The sequence below is a fragment of the Ambystoma mexicanum genome, chromosome 3p (genome assembly GCF_040938575.1).
Source record: "Ambystoma mexicanum isolate Mex_15411 chromosome 3p, UKY_AmexF1_1, whole genome shotgun sequence".
Classification (NCBI taxonomy): Eukaryota; Metazoa; Chordata; class Amphibia; order Caudata; family Ambystomatidae; genus Ambystoma; species Ambystoma mexicanum.
The window spans coordinates 1,206,156,128-1,206,182,682 of record NC_090925.1 but is presented as its reverse complement, the minus strand read 5'-3'; the positions used below and the strand labels follow the sequence as shown (position 1 = coordinate 1,206,182,682).

Here is a 26,555-nt window from a genome sequence, read left to right as displayed (position 1 = left end):
TCAGCAGAACAGACTTGAGCCAACTGAGCTTGCGCAAATGATGGAAATGTACAATATGATAGACGCGTGGAGGGCACATCATCCCGAAGAACACAGTTACACCTTCTATTCCGCTCCGCACAATACGTACACCCGAATTGACTACATATACTTATCCAGAGACCTCGCTGAGGCTACAGCTAAAGCAGGCATTACCCCGATTACATGGTCAGACCATGACATGGTCCTCACAGACATCCAGTGGGCAAATCTGCCGACCAGGAGTGGCAAATGGCGATGCAATGAGAGCCTCTGGAAAGACGCTGTCTTCAGAGCTGAAATGGAGATGGAAATCTCCCAATTCTTCGAAACAAATGACAATGGGGAGACGTCCAAGCAGACCGTCTGGGAGGCAGGGAAGGCTACCTGGAGGGGGATTCTGATACGAGAGGGCTCCTCAAAAAAGAGGGAACGTAACCTTATCGAACAGAGGCTACGAACAGAAATCCACCAACTGGAGAGCAAACCTGACCCAGACGCAGAAATAGACCCCATAAAAATGAGTAGAGCCAGAGAGAAAAGAAACGAACTGAAACTATTAGAACACGAACAAGTGGTGCGCAAACTGAGGTTTCTGAAACAAAAATTTTATGAAAAGGGGGACAAGTCAGATGCGCTTCTCGCTGCCAGGCTTCGAGAGCAGAGAGCGGAACGAAGAGTACTGGAAATCTCTGAGGATAACTCCCCAACGTCATACGCTCACACCACTATCCCCGAATCCTTTGCCAACTTTTACGAGGCACTCTATTCATCCGAAGCGAACCCTGAACAAATAGATACAGAAACGTACCTGTCCTCGATAATTGTCCCCCGTATACCACAACAAGAAGCCGAATTGTTAGAATCCCCTATCATAGAATCGGAAGTCCAAGCTGCCATAAAGAGGCTAACCCTAGGTAAATCCCCGGGTGAAGATGGTTACACCGCCGGATTCTATAAAACTTTCATTGCAACTCTATCTCCGTTCCTCACAACCCTTTTCAATGAGATAATGGACACGGGGAAACCCCCGGACTCCTTTACCAGGGCACTGATCACAGTGATCCCCAAGACAGGGAGGGATCCCACGAAATGTGCCTCGTACCGCCCCATCTCCCTACTTAATCTGGATGCGAAAATTTACACTAGAATCTTGGCTGCAAGGCTGGAAACGCTAATCCCACAACTCATACACCCAGACCAGGTTGGATTTGTGCTCGGGAGACAGGGGGCTGACACGATGCGCAAAACCCTCCATCTCATTCACACTTCCCAGACCCTAGATAATGACCCGGTCCTACTCTCTATCGACGCAGAAAAGGCCTTCGACAGGGTAGAATGGGGATTCCTAAAAGCGGTATTAGGTAAAGTGGGAATGGGCACGAGGTTTATGACAGCAATACAGGCAGTATACTCAGATCCTAAAGCCTCAATATTCGTGAATGGTGAATATTCCAGATGGTTTAACTTGCAGCGTGGAACTAGACAGGGATGTCCCCTCTCGGCTATTCTCTTTGCACTTTCACTAGAGCCCCTGGCAATAACGATGAGGGCCGACCCCGTCCTAGAGGGTATTCGTATGGGGTCGATGGAATATAAAATTGCCCTCTATGCAGATGACATCCTTCTCCACATTACTAACCCCCTTTCTTCCATCCCTCGAGCCCTCTGCCTGCTGGAAGAATACGGTAGACTATCCGGGTTCAAAGTAAATAAAACCAAGTCAACACTCTTTCCCCTTCAAGGCTCAGAAGATGAAAATAACACCAAATTCTCTCCCCTGGGCCTTAAAATTGAACACACAAAACTACAGTACCTGGGGATACAAATTACGAAAAAGCTGAGTGGCCTATATGAGGCCAACTTCCCCACCTTACTAAACCAGTTCCGGTCTGACCTGGCAAGATGGGATGAGCTCACAATATCTTGGCTGGGTAGACTTAATGCAATAAAGATGGTATCCCTCCCTCGATTCCTATATCCCTTCCAAATGTTACCCATCAAGATCCCGATTGGTTTCTTTACTGAAACCAAGAGGGCCATGCTCCGATTCCTATGGCAAGGGAAGAAAGCGAGGATCCCGTACAAGATCTTAACACTCCCCAAAGACAAGGGAGGGGTCGGTCTCCCTGACCTACACAAATACTATGAAGCATCTCAACTAAGAGTACTAATCCCACATCTGCGTAATCGCACAGTCATTCAGTGGGTCAACATGGACAATCATTATTTCTCACCAGCCACGGTCTCGGAATGGCTCTGGGCCCCGAAGGAAAGAATCCGAAGAAAACTCAAAGGTCACCCCATACTGAGCACCATTTGGGATATCTGGACACAGGGAAAGAATATGCAGAACATTACCACCTGGCCAGCCCCTTTAAGCCACCTATGGTCGCCTGGAATCAACGACCACATTCCAAACGTAGGACGATATCAAGCATGGTATGAGGCAGGATTGGAAAGAGTTGGGCAACTACAAAGAAAAGACTCATTTATCCCTCTCCCAGAATTAACCGAAGCCCTCGGAATAGGCCCACTATCCACTTTCCAATATATACAAATCAAAGGCGTCTTGACGAGACCTCTGTGGAAGCCTAAATTCATGAGAGACCTCACTCCCTTTGAAAAGATACTCGACTCAAGAACTGAAATGAAGGGTCTAATATCCGACATGTACACGGCACTGATAGAAGGGGAGGGAGTGAACACGGACGCACTAAAAGGCAGATGGGAAAGAGACTTTGCTGAGGAGATCACACCGGACCTATGGAATACCATATGCCAAGCGGCCACACAAATATCCATCTCAAACCAATACAAGCTCCACGCAATCAAGTTGCTCCATAGATGGCAATATGATCCAGTCAGGCTATCCAAGATGTTCCAGACAACCAAGCCAGAATGCTGGAGAGGATGTGGGGAAAATGCAGACTATTGGCACATGTGGTGGGGGTGCCCCCGAATAAAAGTCTTCTGGTCTGAAGTGTTAGGATGGATTAAAGAAGTCGACAGCATTATCAGAACAGCTAATCCCTACCTCATGCTCTTCGGCCTCGAGAAGGATGGTGATGACTGGATCAAAATAAAGGATATAGCCCCACAACTGCTACTAGCGGCAAGAGCAACGCTGGTAATGAAATGAAAAGCCCCCACAACCCCTACGAAAAGCGAATGGACCAACGTTGCCAACAACATTTGCATAATGGAACATATCACAGCGTCACTACACGGAAGATCGTCGCAGATTGAAGCCCTCTGGATGGAATACAAGAACATACACCTACCCAACGGATGCCTCAACCATAGACTGACCACCCCAAGAACAGAAGAGAGAAACGAGGCTTAAATAATATTGAGTCCGCCACCATTAAAACGTCCTCTCAGGATTGAGGAAGTTCCTGACAACACATACTAACTCTGATTATCATAAGATTAACGCTGCAAGAACTGTACCAAACGCTGCTTGACCACGGGAGGGAGGGGGGTGGGCAACAGGGGTGGGGGGAAGTCATGTTTACAACCGAACATTATGTATGAAGATCGTGTCTGCCGGACAAACACGGAATACATGGAATTTTATGGCTTAGTTCTATTGTTATAAGATATGTACTGCTTTTCTTATTGATGTACCATGACTCACACTTGTAAAACTTAATAAAATCAAATTTACAAAAAAAAAAAGTTCTGTCTGTACATCAGTATTTAGAAATGACTTAATCTTGTCATATCATTTTAGAATCAAATTAATTGTAGCAGAATGGTGCATACCTCGTGTTTCTTGCATGCACGTTTCTCTATTTCTTGTCACAGCCTGCCTTGACTTGCACTGGCTGTTCTTGATCTTAGTGTATCTATGGGTAAAAGATGCAGGGCAAGTGGTAAGATATCGGGCCTTGTGGAGAAACAATCTATTCACATCTGAATCACACCTTGTTAATAGGAAGGTACTTTCTTACCCGTCTTGTGAGACTTACCCATCTTGTGAGACTTTCTGGTCTGATGTGGAGTTGCACAGATCAAACCACTTCGAAGGATTCGACCAATCGTGGGGATCATCCCAATGTATTCTCAGCGATTCGCTGTGGGGTAAGGAAACCAAAATATATTGAATCCATCATTGGCCGTTTTAGGGACTTGAGAGTGGTTATTAGTGACTCCAGCTACACAGAGGCTTACACACTGGTGATTGTGGATAGTTATCTGATATGTCTCTACAGAGGCTTGGATAGGGCCCGCAAGTTTTGCGTTCCTCCTTTGGCCAGATGTTCACACTCTATGTACCTGCAAGTGGAAACCCTTTGTTAGGATACTTTTACCTCTACTTTATACTTTTCTATACTGGCTGCACCAATATATGTCAGTATTCGCATTTAAGAACATACTCATGTTTGCTATGCGCAAATGCCAATAATGACACTAGAAGACAATATGTCCACGCTGGTTCTGCCAATGTATGCCTGTACCCTCACAACATACTCCCGTTGGCTTTACCAAAATGCAAACCCATATTGCATCTACAAAGCTAAATGAATGCTTCCAATGTACTATAGCATATTCGATTAAGAAAATATGCACAATAAAAACGCTAGACAACATTTTAGCCCAGGTCAAACTGTAGCACATAAATTTACTCCAGACACCTACCGGCAGTCTCTTTCATTTTGAGAAGTACAAAGGCATTGATCTGACTTGGTGAATACATTTTTCCTTGCGCTTCCACCCAAGCATCACCATTACAGCCACAATTTTGAAGGGAACATTCTTTCTCTAAGGAAAGACTACATTAGGCATTAGTTGTCTCTAGTCTCCACGCTGTTCCCATTTACCGGACAAACAGGACACAGATGATAAACGGCGCAGACAATTACTAATGTGAGCATTTCATTGTTAGCACCTGCATTCATATGCATACATTTGAAGGCAATCAAAATCATGAAGTTGGGTTAGTATTTTCATGTCAGGAAATTGAGTAGAAGGGTAGATAGGGGACAGGACACCACTCATTCTCACTGCAGTCCTTAAGTGGGTGCTTTCAGACTTAATGGAGAGAGTAAGGTGCTTGTAACATTGAAGCTACACTATTGGTTTGCCACTCCCCCACCGTCTCTGAAGTTACTGGCTCTCCCAACATTTGAAAGGTTAGACCACCCCCCCACCCCCAGAATGTAGGTTTTGTTGCACGCCTGTTTAAACACATGCCAAAGCAGCAAGCCTATCCCTTTAGTGTGTCTGGGCTCCGGTGATTGTATTACAATGTGCACGGCCATACATGAACATTGGCCTGTGAGATTAAGTGCAGTGTCCAGGGTACTGCACTTAAACACACAGTATGTGCGTAGCTTAGAGTGGAAAGCAGTCTGAGGCACCGATGGGGGTGGCAGACATTAATGATTTGTCTGCCCCCCACCGGTGCCTCAGACTCCTTCCCATTCTCACTTTAGCAGCTCTCTTCAGTGCACACAAGCTCTTCACTCACTGTGAAGTTTGAACACTGGCCTGGGCACTACACCTTAAATGCAGTGCAGTGCCCCAGGCCAGTGTTCAAACTTGACAGTGAGTGAGCCATGGGCCCCTGGACGTTCATCCTGAATCCCGCACCGGCAGACCCCCTCTGGGACTTTTGCAGTCCAGGAGAGGGGGTCTAGGACCCTGTGGGTGGCTATCACTGGGTGCCGAGTTCTCTGCGGGGCAGAGTCTGCACTGCAGAACTCGGGACTAAAAAGAAAACAAACAAACGAACTAACCTGCGCTGGGTTTGGTCCAGCCAGCTCCGCTGCCTCCCATCTGCGGTCATTAGTGTGGACTGCAGAGCACGACCTGCGTGCAGGAAGTTACGAAACGAAACCGAACCTAGCCTATGGAGTTTGTTTGGTTTTGATACAGTTCCTGCACGTGGGTGGGTCCCCACTGGGACATCACTGTGACCCTCCCTCAGCACTCCGATCCCCTGTCCTATCTCTTGCACAGACTGGGGTGGCGTCTGCAAAGTCTGACCCTACCCTAGTCTGTTTGAGGGACAAGTCAGGGGGCTGGGTTAAGAAAAGGATGCCTTGGGGGGCATTTCTTTCTTAACGCCCCGAGGCATCCTTTTCAGCCGAGTTTATCGGCTTTCACTGCTGGCCCAGGATGGCCTGCAGTGCGCATGTGCGGTAGGGATGGCCGATTTCAGTGCTCCCTGCTACACATGCAGTGCAGCCCCCACCACGCCCATGAATAACAGGATTTTGCTGTTACTCCTCGACATGGTGGGGGGTGTCATTGTTGGTGGGGCTCCGCCCCTCCCACCTCCATGGACCGTCCGCGCCTGGTCTTTGGCAACTTTCACCCTGGCAGAAAGCTCCGACACCTGCAGTGGCCCCATCACCAGGCATCTCCGGAGTTACTCCCAGATGACTCGCACTCAGTCATGAACCACCCTGGTGATAGGTGCCGGGATAGTGTTCTGACTGAGCCCAGTGGTGCAAACCCCTCCAAATGATCGGACTGGTGCTGCTTTAGACATGATCTCCCGCTAGCGGGGCACATGCCAACACAGTGAGTGCATGGACAGCATGCTTGTGTATTGCAGTCCTGCCATCTGCCGACACTGTGCAGTGAGTGTATCGAACAGTCAAGAGCTGGTTCTGATCACCACCGGTGTTGCAGGTCCTTCACTCCGACTGCTGCAGCCCAGAGGCAGGGTGGTGATGGGGGCGCGGAGTCAGACTGCGTCTCATGTCAATTGCAGTCGGACTTGGAAGAAGAGCAGATAGAAATCTCCAGTGCCAAGAAGCTTCATCCTCTGTCACTGGCTCCAGTAGTATCTCTGCCAGGTCTTTCCGATACAATGGCTCATATAGGTTAGTCACTGAGTCGCTCCCCTGTACCACCTGAGCCTGCCGGCCAGCGACGTAGGTTAGTCACTGAGTCGCTACCCCGTACCACCTGAGCCTTCCGGCCAGCGACGTAGGTTAGTCACTGAGTCGCTACCCCGTAGCACCTGAGCCTGCCGGCCAGCGACGATACCTGTCATGTTGGCTGGCGGTCGCACAAGTCCTTCAGGTATTTCCCATGATCCTCGGGTACCGTGCTCAGCAGTGAGAATGCAGGCGGCCTTCATCTGACGTGTGGACAAGCCAGTCTGGGTGGCTGCTGCTGATGTCACTACAGCCTTGGGCCCATTTGGTGACGTAGTTTTGATGCGATCGGTCTTCACTCTCTCCGAACATAGTACCGAGGAGGTTCCAGAATCTCTGCTTCCAGCGGACTTAGCAAAGCTCCGCTCCGGCACCTTATTTCCCATTTTATTATTGGAAAAGTTTCACAACTTGCCCAGGTGCCTCCGGGTAATCTGTGTAGGTACAGCCCAGCCCTATGTTTCAAAAATAGACACTCTTAGCGATCATGACTATATTTGTATGCACACATGCTTACTGATGGCCACATTTTAAGGGGGTGGGATACTCGAGTCCATGTTCTTGATGGAAATGGAATAGTTTCAGACCTCTGTGAAATTTGGAAAAGTTGGTCTCACTGTGAAATGAGGAGGGGAAGCTTGTGGATAAGCGTGATCCTTGTGAGTGCTTTGCTCTCCCCCTTTGTTTGTATCGATATAAGCACAAAGATAGATATTTTAGAGATGCTGACCTCGATTGCAAATGTTCTTTTATAACGTGCTTAATACCAGAGATTGGTTTCTAAGCGCGGGATCGGGATTCGAACCCGTGTTGCGCTGCGTCGCGTTGCCCCTGGTGACTTGGATGTGTGTATAACTAAGCAGCCTTCTACTGCTTGCTGCACTCCCTGCCCAGCTGATCCTCTATGCAACCAAGTAACCGTAATGCCTAAAGCAATTGCTGGCTTGGAATCTACCCACGCCAATACATGCCACTCTTTTCAAAGAAGCCTGTCACTACTCACCAGAAAGAATAGAACCAGTCAAAGACAGAATCCGACGTGTTAGTCGTCGTTCTGCAGTTGCTGTTAAGCATTTAAAGTTTGGGGTGTTTCCCCCCTGTGAAAATGCTGTAAAAACATTGGTCAAAGTGGTGAACTTTACAGGTCAAATCACACATTAAAAAAATGAAGGCCAGATAATGTGTACTCTGTTCTGGTGGAGAATCCATGAAATAATCCAATACATTTGTGCACAAAGAGAATTATGAGACCTAGGCCATCAAGGTATATGATATGATATGATATGATATGGCATTTGTAAAGCGCCTATACACAAGTGTTTGAAGGCGCGAAACACTATACCAGTGTTGCCACCCTTTCATGCTGGTTGTACCCAAATAAAACTACAAGGCTTGTCCCAGCTCCGTTCTGCCCCAGTTTGCCTCCAGGTACAAGGTTCTAGCCAGGTCTGCCTCCAATGCTCTGCCCAAGTGTGCCCCTAAGTGTCTATTTCAGCCCCAATGTGCCCCCCGTTTACCCTTCAGTGCCCAGAACAAATTAGAGCCGTGAGGAAATGCAGGGATCAAGAGACTTCATACTCTAGTTCTATCTCTCGGTCCTGCTCGTCTTTGGCCCTGAGAGCGACCCTAACCACTATTTGGACCGCGCAGTCATTTGCCCGTCCTGTGGCGTAGCCTATCGTCAAGATGCAGTCTTCCCCAGGGTACTGCTTGGAACAAGGTTTGACTCAACCCCATGTTCCTGTTGTCCTCCTAGCCCTAGCACCCATCTCTCTGTTGCTGGATAACATTTGGTCTGTGGGGTCCAGCCCACCCGTCTCCATTTGACATGCATGTTTGCCTGAATTCTAATCACAATGTTCCTAGGCGCAGCCTCTCTGTGCCTTGATTGCCGGGGAATCATTCAAAGGGGTGCACGGGGCTGTGCCTCGTATGTATTCACCGGGGGCATGTGCAGAGATGTGCTTGCCTTCACAGGCTCATGCATGAAGACCAGTCCTTGGGTTGTGGGGAGGTGGGTGTTGGTGCATTTGGAAGCATCCAGTAGGAGTCCGTTGTTATATCAATTAGCATTGTCTAGTGTCCTCTGTCGTCATGGAAACTTGTCAAGTCGAGTTGTGTAAACCTGGCAGGTAGCATCAAACGGTGGAAATGGGTTTGCCAGAATATTTTGGGAGTAAAATGTATGCAGTTCTCTGCAACCTTATGTACTCCCTCTGAATATTTTTCCCAAAATCTGGCAGATAACTTCAATGTTCATTCCTATAGGTTTGCTCTAAAATAAATGAAATGAGCATTTATCTTAAAAATAAATGTATCTAATAAGAGAAATTAAAGATAATAAAATTAAAGTTTTATAACTCTTTTCCGTAATCTATCCCGGTTTGTAGTACGCCCTGGAAGCTTAAGTTAATTCCCTAGCGAAGCAAGTCCGTTATAGAGGACTTGGGCACATTTCAGAGCTGGTATGGCCCAGTGAGCAGAGCTTCAAAGCTATTTGTATCCACAAGTCACGCAGTGTAAGCCAGGGCAGCAAAGCTGGCAATATCTAGAGGTGTGGGCACCTTGTGAGCCATATTTGTAGGAGACTAGTCAGCGAGAGCATTTGCCGGAGTGACTGAGGGTGACAGCGACGTGATGAAGAGTAGGCAGACGTTGAGGGAAGATGTAGGGGTGTGAGAGGCGACGGCGAGCTAAACACTGTGCCAGACTCAGCAGAGGGGCACCGGGGGTACCTGGCTAGCAATGGTGGCGGCACAGCTTTGAGCTACATTTCTACGCTGTGAGAGTGGTTTCTGGTCCAAATGGCTTTGTAAAGTTGGAGATTGGCCAACAGCTGGAGATTAGCCAACAGCTGGAAAATTAGCCAACAAGACTCGCGTGTGTGCTCGACCGTGGTATTAATTTCTCCTAGCAATAGGGGGACTGTGGTAACAGTTAAATAATTTTGTATTTTGTAAATGAAAAGATTAATACATTTTTTTTAATGGAATCTACTGCTCACAGTCACACGTTTCTGCTCTTTGCAAGGCATTCTTCAGGATATTGGAACATTTTTCCCTTTTCTCTTCCTGTCGTTTTCATGACAATGTGTACACACCTTTTAGAGCCTGTATTTAGCAGTACTGATCTGTCTCTCTGTCTCTCACAAATCTCTGATTTGGAATGAATGTGTTGTTTCCTTTGACTCTCACTTTTCTCTATGGTTTTCTTCACTACCTCTTCTGCTTTCCTGTGTCTTCCTCTCTCCGGGCTAGATGGTTTTTCCGCGCCTCAATCATGGCTTTCTGTCTAATGACCAGCCAGCTTTTAACCGGCGAGTCCTTAAGGTAGACGTATTCAGAACTGTGTCTTCTGTTTGACTATTGCCTTTTCTGCTTGACTTCCTTAGTATGTGCAACTTCACGCGTAAGAAGCGCTGGGCTCGTCGACCGCCCATACATTCCAGCTGAATGTCCAAAATGACCAAGAAATATGTACATAACCTTAATTGTAATTCATGATATGCACATTTTTAACAAACCCTATTCTTTGTGGAAAACCCTAAAAGAAACGGATTGGCTTCTACGATACGATAGGTCGACGAGCTCAGGCTTCATGTCTGGCAAGGAGATGTCATGTAACATACTTGTCCCTGACCATAAAGTGCTTCTGCATTTGAAAGATAAACACAAAATATGTGACCAGAGAACCTAAACGAAATGTTTTTTACTCTGATTTTGGTGTTCCCATTATTCCCCCCAGATGGTCGAGTTTTATGGTCCCGGGCCTTCATGTGGTTTGTGTTTTGGACTCTGCAGCCTGGGTAGTAATCACGCTAAAAGACGCAGAATCGTTAAACATGAAATCGAAGCAGGCAGCCCAGCAGGGGCCCCTCCCCCCCGCAGCTCCCGGCGACCCGCGTTTCCGGTTCCTTTATTACACGACCCTCCCTTAAGTGCAAACCTGGCCTTGGAGTGGCCAAGCTGCAACTCGAGAGAGGTGCTGTAATCCTTCAGGAAATTGGGACCAGAATAGCAGGCCTTCGCTTTATATGTGCCGGCCAAGTTTGGTGCACGCCGATTATTGCCGCTTTTTGGTATATGCGGTGTGACGCAGGAATATCAGGTGTCTCGCTTTCACGCACGTCGCGTGGTGGTAAGCGGTAGATGTGGCTACAGTAACCCTGTGCTAGATTTTGGCAGAATGGCCCATGTTATGTTAATTGGCTTTTGTACTGCACTCATCACCACCATGGTCCTCTTAAAGCACCAAAATATTGTCCGTTTGGGGGAGAACTGTGATCCCACCCAAAGGTGTAAGCGAGACCGTGGTTTGTGGAGTGAAAAGGAAATGGGGAAAAGATAAGCAGGAAATGGCAGAGAGAGAGAAAGTCTAAGAACAAAACAGACGGTGATGAGTCACAACAAAAGGGTAAAGATAACATAATGTTGAGTGATTGTATGGGTTAGACGCCATAGACAGTATTGTGTTCTGTGGGTCACTGCATAGTGTGTTTTAGACAGCAGAGAAATGCACAGGCTGCCGCTCGCACTTTGCTAGAGGGTGGGCTGAAGGGGCTATAACCCTGGGTCTTTTGGTTGTAGCCCCGGATAGAAGCTCAGGGGCCACAGCCAAAAGCCTAGCTAGGCCCGAGTCCCACCAGTCCCGACATTAGCTTAGTCCAGGATCTTTTCCAGACCTAGCAACACCCCTGGCTGTATACATGTGAAGAGGCAGTCAGAATCCATTTTATTGCTTGTTGCCCCAGAGAAGGGATCAGAAACCGGTAGTTCCAAACATCTCTCTGCAAGTGTGGGGGTGAATTCCACCTCATGGTGGGCGCAAAGGGTTTGTGGTCCCCACACAAGCGGCCCCACTCCTTCGCATTGCAGTAGCTGGTGAGATAACGTTTCTGCACATCATGTGTGAGAAACAGCAGTGCTCCTTCACAGGACCACAATGCACCTGCGCTGCAAAGCTACTCCTGGCGGCCTGCCACGGCCCAGTGGAACCCTTCACCTGGCCCACTCCACTTCCACTCGCAACTCCGAACTCAAGAGGGCGCACACACACACACACACACCGAGGTGTAGCATCCGCATCGGTCCACACCACAAACCACGCCAGCTGGGCAGTGAACCACCGGCGGCCATGCTGCCACATTCAATAAAAGAAAGCATTGGAGGATGACAGCACCATTTAAGGGAGTGCAATGCGGGAAAACACTGGGGGCTGAACCCGATATATACACTCTATGCCAGCGCGAGCCTCACTACCACACTTGACTGCATCTGGTATTAACCTGCTTCAAGGACACTTCTGAGCACTGATATTGTCTTCTACTTCAACAGGGGGATCAAGGCCAGGCGGGACCACCAGGACCACCAGGCCCTCCAGGTGCCAGAGGACCTCCCGGAGACACAGGCAAAGATGGCCCCAGGGGACTTCCCGGTGTACCTGTAAGGAGCCAGTGTATTTTCAGTGACCAGCGAAAATAGATGGCAAATGTTTATAAATTATAGCATGTGATGATTTGGCTCTGAAATGTCCTGTCGCAGAACAGCGGGGGGCGGGGAGATGGGGTTAATGACATATGGCTCCAGGGAAACAGGAGTAAAAATTAAGCCCAGGTTTTCAAACTTTAAATATGCATTATTAATACAATGGGTTATTTCATTGTGTGTTTTTGAACATCAAATTTAATTACGCCTGTGCTATATTGTTGCCAGACATAAAATGGATTTTATCACCAGCCATTAAATACAGATGTGATCATGTCTGCGTAATACAACATCTGGATCATTAGCACACGAGAAGGAAGAACCTTCGCCGCGCTCCGTTGGCATAGGCTTCTCTGTGCCCGGGGTGCCTTGGTACTGCAGGGCCGCTATCGTGCAGTTCCCACGTGCCAGGCTCCCCGTTCTCTGCTGGGCCCTGATATGTTACCATCTAATAATGGCCCCGCAAAAATGTCTCCTGACAAAAAATTCACAGTTTTTGCGGGGACATTATTACATTGAACAAGGGGAGCGCGGGACATCCCCACAACCCGTCCCCATGCATAATGTCACCATATATAATGTTGCCAATTGCTTTTCCCAGTGACATTATGTATGGGGACATTATTACCAGGTACCCCTGATATGAGGTTCCTATGCAGAAAGAGGGGAAGCCGGTCTCTGACAAGTGGGCTTCCATACAGCCAGGCCTTCACTTTCCAGGGAGTCCCCTTGGGTGCAGGCAGGTGCACTGCAACATAATGAGGCGCAATGCCTTTGTGTGCACACACACCCTTACCTAATCAAGCGACACACATTGCGCTGGCTGGAACTTTCACATATGCTTTTGTCAAAAAAAACCTGCATTTCTACAGATATTCATTAATGGAAGCAATTCCTTATGGACGGCACCATACAAACACAAACACATTATGTGATGGTCAGATAGCACAGCGAGTCCAGCGCTCACTTTGAGATCAGTGCAGAATCTGCTGACGCAGGTTCGAATCCCGGCAGGGCCAAACTCAGCTTTTCATCCTTCCGAGGTCGATAAATGAGCACCACACATCGTGGGAATTAAGAAGCAGCTCTCAGTTGAGCACTGTATAAATGTAAAATTATTATTAAGACAGCACTTGTATATTTTAGTTTGCAACAGCTGCTTCCAAAAAGTCTCCAGTCCACGTGAATAAATTCTAAGGCACGCCATCAGACTTCCCGGATCACAGCAATGCATGGATGGGCATGGTTTAATTGGGCACACTTGCCGAACTAAAGAAGAACGCTTAGACAAACCAAAACGCATCTACTTGAAAGGAACCGCCCATGGTTGCTGTAGACCTCTGGAAGCAAAGGCGCCCTTCATACAATCATTCACCTGTTGATTTTTGCACTGAGCTTCAAAGCATTCATGTTGGCCAACCAGGGCAGGCCCAGGGACGATTTCCAGTCTCAAGTTGTACCTTCCCCTTCAGGTATGAGGGAGTTCGTATTATGTTAAATGGGGTTGTGTTAGTGTGGAGTTTGGGCAGCAGAAGAGACAAGTGCCTTCAAAGACAGTCAAACCACTTTAAACTTCTAACCTCATAAGCCACCTTTTAGGCAGGAACTGTTGGTGAAACTAAGCACTTTTGGTCTTGGAAGGATGCCAGTCTTTGCCAAGGGAGGTACCGAGCCCTGCATTATTCTAGTCCCCAAACGAAGACCGTTTTCACCAAGAGGGAGGTAGGGATCCCTCAGGTTGTCTAGTCCCCAAAGGAAGCCAGTCTTCACTATGGGTGAAGGAGATCCCTAAATTCATCGAGTTTCTAAAGGAAGCCAGTCTTCACCGAGGGAGGGAGGGAGGGATCCCTAAATTCGAGGGAGGTGGAGATCCCTAAATTCGTCTAGTCGCCAAAGGAAGCCAGTCTTCACCGAGGGAGGGAGGGATCCCTAAATTCGAGGGAGGTGGAGATCCCTAAATTCGTCTAGTCGCCGAAAGGGAGCCAGTCTTCACTGAGGGAGGGAGGGATCCCTAAATTCGATGGAGGTAGAGATCCCTAAATTCGTCTAGTCTCCAGAGGAAGCCAGTCTTCACCAAGGGGAGGTACTGATCCCTAAATTGGTCTACTCACCACAAGAAGCCGGCCTTCACTGAGTGAGGTAGGACTCGCTGGGGCTCTTGGTCCTGCTGGGTTTCCTCTCGTCAATGGTTTGCTGATCAGTGCCTCCTTCAGGATAATGGAAGGTTGCTGTTCCAAACCAGCCATTCTCTGACTTGGCCTCGAAGAAGAAATACATAAGGAAGATGTTTGTTATTATTTAGGATTTTAGATTTTGATATTGGTGCTTCTTTTCTACATGGCTGTTCCAGTGTTGATTACTGAAATGTAGTTTTTTAAAATGTTTATGGATGCCCATATGACTATGAATGCCCTTAATCAGAGGGAGTCAAAGTGTCCACTATAGACCCTGAGTGTTCCTTGTTTCTCTGACCTGATTCGCCCAAGAGGGCATGCCAGACCCTATTGAATGCTCCAGTATTCATAAAATCGGGTTAGATGTATATTAGATGAACTGGGATTGTCCCCTGGATATGTACAGGACGGAAGGAAGTCCTTTCATGGTCTGTGTATTCCAGAACGAATGCATGCCACAAAGTCTGCTGCTCGGCCTCTCTGTGGCCTGCAAAGTCTTAAAGTCCTTGAAATAGTACATCTTCTGTAGCACCTTTGTCAAGGAAACCCCTGAGGGGGTGGGATCCCTCTTGAGGACTGGGTCTTCCATGTCTGCGAAGTTGATGCCTGCTTGAGAGGGGAGACACTATAGCCAAGATGCGCAAAGATCTGCGTTCTCCTAGGCCTTAACTAGAGAACGAGAAGCCATTGCTGTCCCGCCTAGCAGGACTTCCTCTATGTGCTGTCAGTATTGCGATGGATATGGGTCTAGCAGTATCTTGAGTCAGCTCTGATTGCATGGGTGCCCGTTTGGATGGCACATTCTCTGCGGGAGCACACGCCCTCTATGCTGTGTTGGTCTTGTTTTGATTTACTCCGTGGCTCAGGGGTGCATTAAAACACATTGGACTTGAATGCCATGATCTGTAGCCATGTGACTAGTCGATCTAATTCTGCAGCTCTCTGCTCCCATTCTGCTTTATTGCTAGACTGGCTGCCCTTTCCCATGTGCCATGCTGGACCGTCTTGGGTCTCTCTAACTCTCGAGCCACCGCTGGCAGTCAGTCCTGTGGAAGGTTCAGTTTAAGGTTCTGATCCCAGCCAGACTAGTTACTTTTTATCATCAAATGCGGTCTTTCTCTTGTACGCTCTACGTCACTCTCTTCTGCTGGCACCTCTGTGGTTTCCTTCTCGTACATGGTGGTTCTGGGTGGATGGACTTGAGACCACACTGTGCCAACATTCCGGAGAGGTCTGTACTATTTGTAATCGTCGCTTCTCTAGAAAAGTATATAGCAGTCTCATTGAAAGGTGTCTACAGGGTATTTGGCTTTACTATTTAACACGGGGGACATGCAGTATGATTTGTTGCTAAGACTGCAAGAGGGGAGTTAAACTATTGGGCAAAATACTGCCAATGAATCGCTGTCCTGATAGGCTAGGGGCAACAAGAGATGGGTGATCTTGAGAGTGGGTTGACATCAGTGGACATGAGACTGGCCTCTCTTCAGCAAACACCTTTTGACAAAGGTGATCCACTATCAGATGGATACATGGAAGGAGGGGACATCACAGGGTTCAAGGGGCCACAGAGCAGGGCTCTGAGATCAGCTGAGAGACAAAGGGTTAGCTGCAATGTGCACCGCACACGGTGGTCTACTGAGAGTGGTGGTCTCTGAGGGTGACAAAGGGAACCGCGAGGCAGCGAGGACCAGGTCCGGGGATGTAATGGGAGGTGGCCCTGTGCCAGCGTACCATCCAAAGCTGTGGATCAGGGTAAACCTGAGGCACTATTGGTGGTCGTGGTGTTGTAATGGCTGTGTCTCTGGAGTGGTATCTGTGATCCACCGCACCATCTGAGGTATTGGACCTTCTGCCCGTGTCGCAGCAGAGGTGCCCTAATGGCCAGCACCCCGGAGTGGAATGAGCTCCAAATGGGCCTGGGAAAGACTGCAGTCCCGCATTCAGACGATCACATGTATTGCCTGGAAGGCAGGGGCGTCACGAAGGGGGTGCAGGAGGGGCAAACTGCCCCGGGCCTCGCGCCTAGGTGGGTTCTCGCGGATGCCAGAAGCACAGAAACATCTTCAGCCTCATCAAGGTTGTTGTGTGAGGTTCTCGCGTTCACGGCATTTCCAACTGCGAAGTTTGGGAACAGTGAATGTTGGCCATAAATCCTCCTTCCGCCCGACCAGTCCGATTGTGTTTATTCTGACAAAAAATAAAAGTGAGTATCCACTACAACCAGCAGCAAGTTTTGTTTTGATGAAATGAAAACACGGCAAGGGCACCATAGGGCTAGTAATTAAGCCTGCCTTGAACATGTCTTGTCGCAACAGCCTATGCTCATGTGTGACATTTCCACGTAGCTGTACTTTTTAGCTAACACAGCTGCATACATCTCACTTAAAATACCCACATGAACAATACAAATTTAAGTTCAGACTGCAAAGTACTTTTGGCTTTAAGGCCAAGACACTTGTCTTTTTTCTTATAGGGCAGAGCTTTTTGATACACAGCTTTTTTTAATCCAAGGAAGGCAGCTCTCAAAAATGCAGACATAAACATCCTCAATATTAATCATCCAAGTGGTAGACTATGACATCCTTTTTAATTTTAGCTATTAGGTGCGCCACTTATAAGTCAAAACTATTGCATTAGAGTACTGATGGGGGAAATGGCACAAAGCCTGTAGGTGTTGTCTGGATACCTCCCTCTACCCCACCATTGATTGCCTATGGCCATGCTAATACCTATGGCAATTCCCACCCAGCCCCTGACCCGCCCCCCCCCCCAAAAAAAGCACTGCCTCATCACGTTGAGCTATCTTTAATAAAGCCTTACTGTCAAACTTTACAATCGATGTGCCTGCCAGTGTTTTCTCAAGTCTTCTTAGAGTGAATGACTTAATGGGCACTGTAAACACACCATTGGTGTAATCAAAATGTCTTGACCTGGTCTGTCTTCAGCCAATTTATTTAAAAGTACTATGCGTGTCCTTTACTAAAGTCCTGTTAAAAACAAGCATTGGCAAAGCCAACAGTTTTGGCGTGTGCACAAGTATAAGGCATTTTCCAGGAACTGCTTTTAGTTGGGAAGGTTCTCGAACCATTTTGCACCTGCTGCCATTGATGGTCAGTTAATTCCATTACAGCAGTACCTTTCCCATGCCATGCCTACACGAATGCCAGAACTGTTGCCATTGCAAATGCTTTTTTTTGCTTTAGCCCTGATGCACAGGACCATGCATCAAGGGTACAGCAAATTTAAATGTTACTACATGGCTGATCGGGACCACATTGAATGTAGGCCAGTCTAGCCAGTAATAACTCTGATGTGCAGCCAGCTTGGATATACATTCTGGGAGTCCTTATAGGGTAATACTGGCATATATTGGTGCAGCCTGCATGGCACTGCATGGGAACAGCCAGCATTAACATATATTTATACTGACATATGTATTGGGCAAAGGCGGCATGAAATGCATTTGAAAATGTTCCTGTGCATGGTTGGTGGCTTGCAACTATTGGTTTTCCCATGCGCTACCATACAACACCAATTGCAAACTGTATGGCTTTCTACCCAATTTTTTAAAGAAAGTGATGTAAAATGCACCATTTTAACCCAATGTTTCAAACATTTTCTCGGGAGTGAGAACCCCTCTCAAGCACCCCATGTTTGATTTGGGCTCCCTCACCAGCCTCCACAGTACATGTCACTTTGTATCATGTGTGTTGTAATACGCATACAGGGGCTAGACCATCCTTAATGCTCGCACCTTGCAACACACGTCGGCATGCCACGCTATACATATTTATGCATATGATAGAAAGGTTAGTCTGACATAAACCTTTCTTCAGTAGAGAAACCTGACTTTGCTATAGTTGATTCGCAGTTGTCGGAATAAACCATATTTCGGTTCCTCCAAACAAAAACTCAAGGGGATATTTCTCATGTCTCTGTTTGTGGCGGTGCTGCCGCTGGCCCAATGCAAACAATCAAAAGGGGGCCTTGCCAGATTTTTTGCCCCAGGCCTCACCACACCTTGTGACAGCCCTGCTGGAAGGGAGTAGTGCTGTGATGTGAAACCTCTCCACCTGGGGGCAGCCGTGCGTCTCAGAAGGTAGAGTGCTCTACACGCGTAGCTTCCATGCCGCTAGGGGGCAGTGCAGATCAGGGTGACCTACACATGGCCGGTCAGTAGGCAGGCGCTGGCCCCATGCTCAGCACAAGCTTGGGCGTAAGGTGTGCCTCTCTGTGCCGTCCTCGTGGATTCATACGAGCACAAGAACGTCAAGCGGGAAACGATACCAGGGCCTCCTAGGCAGCAAAAAAAAAAAATGAGTTTCGAATGAAGATGTTATTTATAACACGCTTAATACCCAGAGTTTTTAAAGCGCAGACCCGGGGACCGAACCGGGGTTGCTTCGTGTTGTCTTGCTTCCAAGGCGAGCGCATTGCCCCTGATTTATCGTCCTGTAACAAATGGCAGTCGTTTAAATTCTTAATCGCTCGCATATGGAATGGGTCAGTTTCCTTCTAAACAACAATATGAGATTGTCAGAAGCAGAAGAATTTAATTGAGCGAATCACAGGACTGATCCCAATTTACAGCGCTCCAGCACAGGATCAATGAACATATTGTGTAAAGTGACAGATCTATAAACATTTACAGCCAGCGCCGGCTTGACAAAACTAAACCAAATTGTCAGATTATCCTGTATACTCTGGCGTTGGCCTGAATCCCACCCAACAGCAAGTTCAAAAGCGGGGCCTTCACACGCATGTGTGTTTGGGATCCACGCAGGAAGCGATGTGATGACAGCGCACTTCCCCAGCCTGTGTTTCCTGCTGATTCAGAGCTGGAAAGATTTGGGAAATGTGTTTTAACTTCTTTTAATTGTCTCACAGCCTCTATACTCAATGTCCTTTCTCCGCAGGGTATGCAAGGAGAGCCGGGAGAAGACGGCATGATGGTGAGTAGCTATCCACAACTGCGTGGGACCACCCTCATCTGCAGGGCCAACTTAAGCATTTTTGGGGCCCTGGGCATGAACATCTTTGGGCCCTCCCCCTCCACCAAACCAAAGGAATTAAGTGATCTAGAATATCTGGTGGCACCCACCCCCTCGCCATGATCAAAACCTACAGGTTGATATGCTGCCTCTCAGCATTTAAAATAAACATGTTTACTCCCTTTAAGTCCCATAACCCTCTTCATTCTTTCTCTAATCAGAATGATAAACAAGTAGCATTTGAAGGCCCACATTAGCAATCTACGAAGAGGTTACTTTTCTTCTTGTATAGAATCAGGATACTTTTTTATCAGTAGCATGCGGGAAGTTATGCAGCCTGTAGTATTAATGCAGGACTGTATGTAAAAGGTACATGTAACCCAGAATAGGCAGAGAACTCGCATTAGCTGCCTCCGAGAATGCAAAAGTGCCCAAACATGGATAGAGTAGACCAATTGTAAGGAAGGTGAAAGCTACACATAGCATAGCATAGCATAGCATGGGTAGTGAATGCAGATTAGAAGCTACCCGGAAGGTGTCTCTATCCAGACAGACTGAGATTAGAAGTGGGACATGGTTTTCAAATAGTGTTGCCATTAGAGATGAAGGGAACAAGTACCTGTGGTGTGCAGTATATCAATGCTCACTATCATAGTGGAAGCAACCCTATAGCCAGTGAAACCATGAGTGAGGCTTTTATGAAGATCATACCCTGAGAAGGAAATCACTCTGAAGGGCTGGCAAATCTGAGAGGTTAGGCAATACAAGATTAAATGAGATGCCCAGGATCACACATTGCTTAAGGGGTGAAGCTGGGATTTGTGCCAACTATGCAATTTCTGCATTTGAACACTTTCTTTTCCAGCTCTTACCACGTGCTAAAACAATCTCATTTTATAAAACTGACATGCAAAGTACAGAAATCAATCACATTTCCAAACCTGACAATTTTTTAAACTAAAATATTACAGAAGGGTGTTACGCAAAATGGGAATGATTCTAGCTTCATTCTCTGCATCATCAGGGGATGTATAGAAGTACCAGCATACCAATCGATGCGATTTAACAGATTTAATCTAGGTATGTCTTTTGTACTTTTAAGTTTTAGACACTTCCAAAACAATGGCTTGTGAAATTGTCATTCATAAACGTGCAAAAAAAACCTTGACTTTTATACAAAAAGCAAAACGTTTTTTGTGTCAAACAAGCACACCTTAAAATATACTTGCCCAAGGCCTACAACATCTGGTCCGCTCCCTTCTGTCTACCACCCCTTGCACTCAAAAGGCCTACATAAGAAGAAATATCAAGTAATGAGCTAAACGATGCTGAAAGCATGAAAGAAGGCAAACCTCAAAGAAGACAGCAAAGTAATCCAAGAGACATTATATGATTTGACCAGGATCATTGCATCATCTGCAAGCAAAGCCAGAATGCAAGCATGAACACTTTGGCCCACAGTCTTGAATTTGGATACTTATTCACCTCTTGGATTAACAGTTTATGCTCATCTTTGGAGGGGATTGCATAGGTTTTAGAACTCCCCATCTGAACAAGCCAATGTCTAGACCTTCACCATAAGAAGGCCATGTTAATTTTTATAGCAAACCCTATCTGCTGCACGAACATTGCTGATTCTAGCACCTCTTATGCTGCAAAACCAAGTACATATGCAGGTAGGTTTATAAACATCAGACATAGGAAAGGTTCTGCCAGCCTTGGCGGAAAGTGCTCTTCTAATCTTTCATATGAACACATATCTCTGCAATGAGTGCTTAACACACTGAGCTAACTTCTGAACCATTGTGGCACTCAATTTAGATATATGGATTTCAACTTTGGCTATTGCACATGATCAACATAATTCCCAAAGGAAGGAAAGAATGCTACAGAAGTTGTGCCGTATGGAACACACAAACTATGTATTCCACAGTGAACACATAAAGCATTACATGATTAATTGACCAAGGCAGAATGTAGTGGTCAAAACAGACAGGCAATAGGTTTAGCGCCTCAGCAGCATGCCATAAAACTTCCTGGCGTGTGCTATTTAAATCTGGTGAACAATGGAATCTTACTTTAGATTAGGCAGCCTTGTGGGGGCCCCCTCCAAGGTGGGGGCCCTGGGCAAGTGCCCCTTTTGCCCTCCCATAAAAATGTCTCTGCTTATCTGGGGGCATGGCTCACTTTTAGTTCAGGTTAGAGCTGGCTGATGGCAGGGCCAGCCTTAGGGCAGGCCCAACCGGAGACCCCCCGGGGCGCCATTAGCCCCCCACCATGCCAGCTTGGGGGAGTCTTAGAAGGTCTCCCCCTAGCTGGCGTGGTGGGAGAAAGTGCAGCGGTCATGTGACAGATCAACTTCTGGGGCACCAGTGGTCTAGTGATGAATATCGGTTTCTAAACCATCAATCAGCCCCAAACCTCTAGCACAACAGACGGGATCTGAACAGATTGGAAACACAAGCAAATTATAATAATAATAATAATTATAGACTTCCTTGTCCAATTTTGGGAACGTGGACAGAACGGCAGGCTTATTTTTGCATGGTCGTGGATCGTTGGTTAGTTGCAACACAGTGAAAATACAATTTTTACTCAATGATAAAAAGGGACTGTCCAGTCAAGGTTGTATACAAATATCTACTTTATTATCACAACAGTTCTAGCACACTATAAAATACAACCCACCCTGTATAGAAATGCAGAGGACAGAGAGTTTCAAGAAAGAAAAGGGATGCACTCTGGACACAGACGGGAGGGTAGCTGGTAAAGTCATTAATTGCAATAGTTCAGGGATACTGGGTTTCAACATAAAGGGAGCAACGGGTCGTAAGATGTCACTATGTCACAAATGATATCATGTCGTTATGATAATGCTCCTCGATTCCTGGTTATGCATGTTCTCTATCACTGCAACTCCAGACGATTGGTCCATATGACAATTTGAAATTAGCCCATTCTGTGAAAGTGAAACTAGCCTACTCTGTGAAAAGTGATATTAGCCTATTCTGTAAAAGTGAAATTAGCCTACTCTGTGAAAGTGAAACTAGCCTACTCTGTAAAAAGTGATATTAGCCTATTCTGTAAAAGTGAAATTAGCCTACTCTGTGAAAGTGAAACTAGCCTACTCTGTGAAAAGTGAAATTAGCCTACTCTGTGAAAGTGAAATTAGCCTACTCTGTGAAAAGTGATATAAGCAGTCTGCAAATGTGAAACTAGCCTATTCTGTGGAAAGTGAAATTAGTCTACTCTGTGAAAGTGAAATTAGCCTACTCTGTGAAAAGTGAAATTAGCCTACTCTGTGAAAGTGAAATTAGCCTACTCTGTGAAAAGTGATATTAGCATTCTGTAAAAGTGAAACTAGCCTATTCTGTGGAAAGTGAAATTAGTCTACTCTGTGAAAGTGAAATTAGCCTACTCTGTGGAAAGTGAAATTAGCCTACTCTGTGAAAGTGAAATGAGCCTACTTTGTGAAAGAGTAATTAGCCTACTCTGTGGAAAGTGAAATTAGCCTACTCTGTGAAAGTGAAATTAGCCTATCTTGCAATAACTGGAAATAGCCCTCTCTGTGACTATTAAAGTAGCCTACCTCATGATAACTTGACCTAGCCAACTCCATGAACATGAGTAAAACCCAGAGGAACTCGCTAATCCAACTTCTACTCGGCCTCCTCACTATAATGACCTTTGCTTCGCTCGCAACATGCCCACCTAAGGGCAGAAATATGAGACTTAGATCAAGACTGCCCCGTCTTTATGAACCTAAAATAAACAGTACAAATAGCCTTCCCATCTATAATGCTGCCCAAGCCCTTGAACTCTCGTCTATGTGAGCACAGCAGAACAAGCAGAATAATCTGACTTCTGCACATGTTTCCACTACTCTGAAAACTCCCACGAGGATTAAGATACCCACAACTAAACACCCCCTCACCACCAAACCTAAAAGCACCCTATCTCTATCTCGATCACTTATCAATACCAGATCACTGGTGGCTCACAACGTTGAAATTGCTGACACCCGAACTAATGAAAACTTGGACCTGTTTGCCATAACTGAGACCTGGCTTCACGAGGCAGCAGGACCTGCCCTTATGGTATCCGTACCAGATAGCTACCAGATACTCAGAGCTGATAGACCTAATGCCATAGGCGGCGGCCTAGCCATAATATCTAAAACTAATTTACCTATTAGACTTGCCACCCCTCCATCTTACCAATCATGTGAGATACTTACAGCTAAACTTCCTCTATCTAATAACCGCACATTAACTATCCATCTGGTAAACAGACCTTCAGGACCACTGGGGTCCTTCGAGAAAGACTTAACCAGCCTCCGAGCCAACAACACTAAAGACCATGCACAAATCCTGTTGTTGGGGGACTTCAATCTTGGCTTTAATGACACTGATAATAAACATGCCCAATCAGTAGCAGCTCTACTGAAGGATCATGGGCTCATACAAAAAGCCCTTATCCCTACCTATATCAAAGGAAGGACTCTCGATTGGGTGGCCGACCTGAACTGTAATATTGCCATTACTAACATTGCCCCGCAATCCTGGACTAACCACCATCTAATTACCTTCTCTGCCAACTAGACCTCCTTAGCCCTAAAACTATTGTTATGGCACCTCCACTCCCTACTAGAAGCAAAAAGGATATCACAGCGGAAGAATTACTCCCACATCTCCTTCCTTCCATTAACAAGCTTGCCAGCAACACAGATCCTAACCTACCAGTGGAGGTCTTCAACAGTGCTATGACTAAGGCACTGGACATTATTGCACCTGTCAAATTTCGTAAAGGTAGACAGAATTCCCTTCTTAATACCTGGTTCATGCCCCAACTCAAAGAATTAAGACTCCAAAAAAGAAAGCTCCATTCCACTTGGCATCACTCTACCACTGATGAGAATAAAGCTAAGCTAACTAACCATTACAAACTTTACAAAAAGAAATAATTAGCACAAAAAAGAATACATTTAACGATAGAATTTCAAAGGCCAAGTCTGACACAAAGGAACTATTCAATATCCTACGGGAAATCGAATCACCGATACCTCCGGCTGACAACATCTGTAAAGATAAGCCTTGGTGTACTGACTTACAAAATGCTCTGTCGAACAAAAGTGCATCCCTCCAACTTAAAATAGCCAATAAGAAGGCTTCACTGCTCCCATCTGAGCAGTAACCCCCCCCAAGTCACACTGGACAGTGCTATCCTACCCGTCAGCTTTAAGAAAATGTCTATCCGCGAGACAGAGAAAATCATACTCTCCCTAAAACCCTCAAACTGCAAGGGAGACAACTGCCCGGCCCAAATTATAAAGGATGCAGCTAGAGATCTAGCCCCTTTTATCTCTCTAAGCTTAGCAATGCCTCCTTCAAGACTAACTCAGTGCCCAATAACCTGAAAGAATCTTGGGTCCTCCCACTGCTTAAAAAACAAACATTAGATGCCTCCATCCCAACAAACTATAGACCCATCACCACAGTCCCCTTCTTACTTAAAATTATCGATAGAGTAGCTAACCTTCAAATTCAGGACTACCTGGAAGTTAATCACCTATTAGGATCACGGCAATCTGGCTTCCGCCCTCTTTATGGCACGGAAACACCCTTCATAGACCTTAAGACCCAAATTGAGGAGTTGAAGGACAATGGGAGAACAGCTATGCTACTCTTCCTTTACCTATCTGCAGCCTTCGACCTGGTGGATCGCACAGTCTTATGCAACCACCTCAGGTCGGCTGCCCATTTCTCAAGTGATGCCATAACCTGGGTTCAGTCCTTCCAAGCCAACCGTACAATGAGAGTCTTCTCCCCATCAGCTTCTGCTGCTCCCATACAAACCTCCTGCGGCGTACCTCAGGGATGATGTGTCTCACCTACCATGGGCAACTTTCTTGAGGGCACGGTCTTAGTAAATAAGATATACCTCCTCATTCAGGCATGGATGGCATCCCACAGCCTCTGCTTGAATGACGACAAAACAGAGTTACTGATCCTAGGTTCAGAGACAAACCTCAAAAAACGTAACCCTAGCTATGCCTCCTTCAACATTGACAATAACGTTATCAAGGTGATGCCTGTAGTTAAAACTCTAGGCTTCTACCTTGACTCCACACTTACCCTTAAGAAACAAGTTAACTCATTAGCATCCACAACAGCCTACACCTGCAAAATTATCCAAGCCTGCAGATCATTTCTCTCTGAAACTAGTTGCATTACCTTGGCCAATGCACTTATAATATCCAGATTGGATTATTGCAATATCTTGTACTCTGGAGCTAATAAATACATCATTGACAAAATGCAAAGACTGCAAAATAATGCCCTAAAAGCAGTCCTAAATATTCCCAACAGAGAGCACATTTCCAAATTTAGAAGAGATGTCCACTGGTGAAAAATAAACAACAGGATCCTCCTTAAAACACTCTCACTCACGCCTAAATGTCTCAACAACTCAGCACCACCATATCTCTCAGAAAGAATAATTAAGAGACTCACTACACGCCCTATGAGATCCGCCAATGCCCACACTCTAGAGATCCCCAGATTTAAACGTACAACAGATGGTGGCTCCAGTTTCCCGGTCAAAGCAGCGCAATCCTGGAACGCACTCCCTTTAGATCGCACAATGGAACAACCTTACTTCAAATTTAGACGGAACGCGCTTACCTGGATATGAACAAATGATTCCTAACTGCACCCCCATCCTGTACCTGTTACCTGATACCTGTTAGGCCCTACCTTTCACAATGTATTTGTTACCCAATGCACTACTCGACTGTAACATGTAATACGTAATATGTGACCCCCAGTTTCTGAAGTGGCAGTAACTGTTTATTTCCTGTATTTATGTACCCTACCTATTCTGTAACTAAGCTTTAAGTCTACTTGTCCTGTTGTGCCCAGCTACCTAAGGGTTTGGTGTGCATTACCAAATAAATAAACAAACAAAACAAACAAACTAGGGAACTTTGGA

General features: G+C 46.3%; 1 protein-coding gene across 1 annotated transcript in view; it reads left to right on the top strand.

Moving 5' to 3' along the window:
* The window catches only part of COL23A1 (collagen type XXIII alpha 1 chain), a 395,547-nt gene that overhangs the window by 212,925 nt on the left and 156,067 nt on the right, over positions 1 to 26,555 (top strand). Inside the window, exons 6-7 of the mRNA XM_069652640.1 lie at positions 12,248 to 12,355; positions 19,491 to 19,526. Coding sequence (XP_069508741.1) covers positions 19,494 to 19,526 — 33 coding nt within the window. The 5' untranslated portion in view covers positions 12,248 to 12,355; positions 19,491 to 19,493. The remainder of the gene's footprint in view (positions 1 to 12,247; positions 12,356 to 19,490; positions 19,527 to 26,555) is intronic.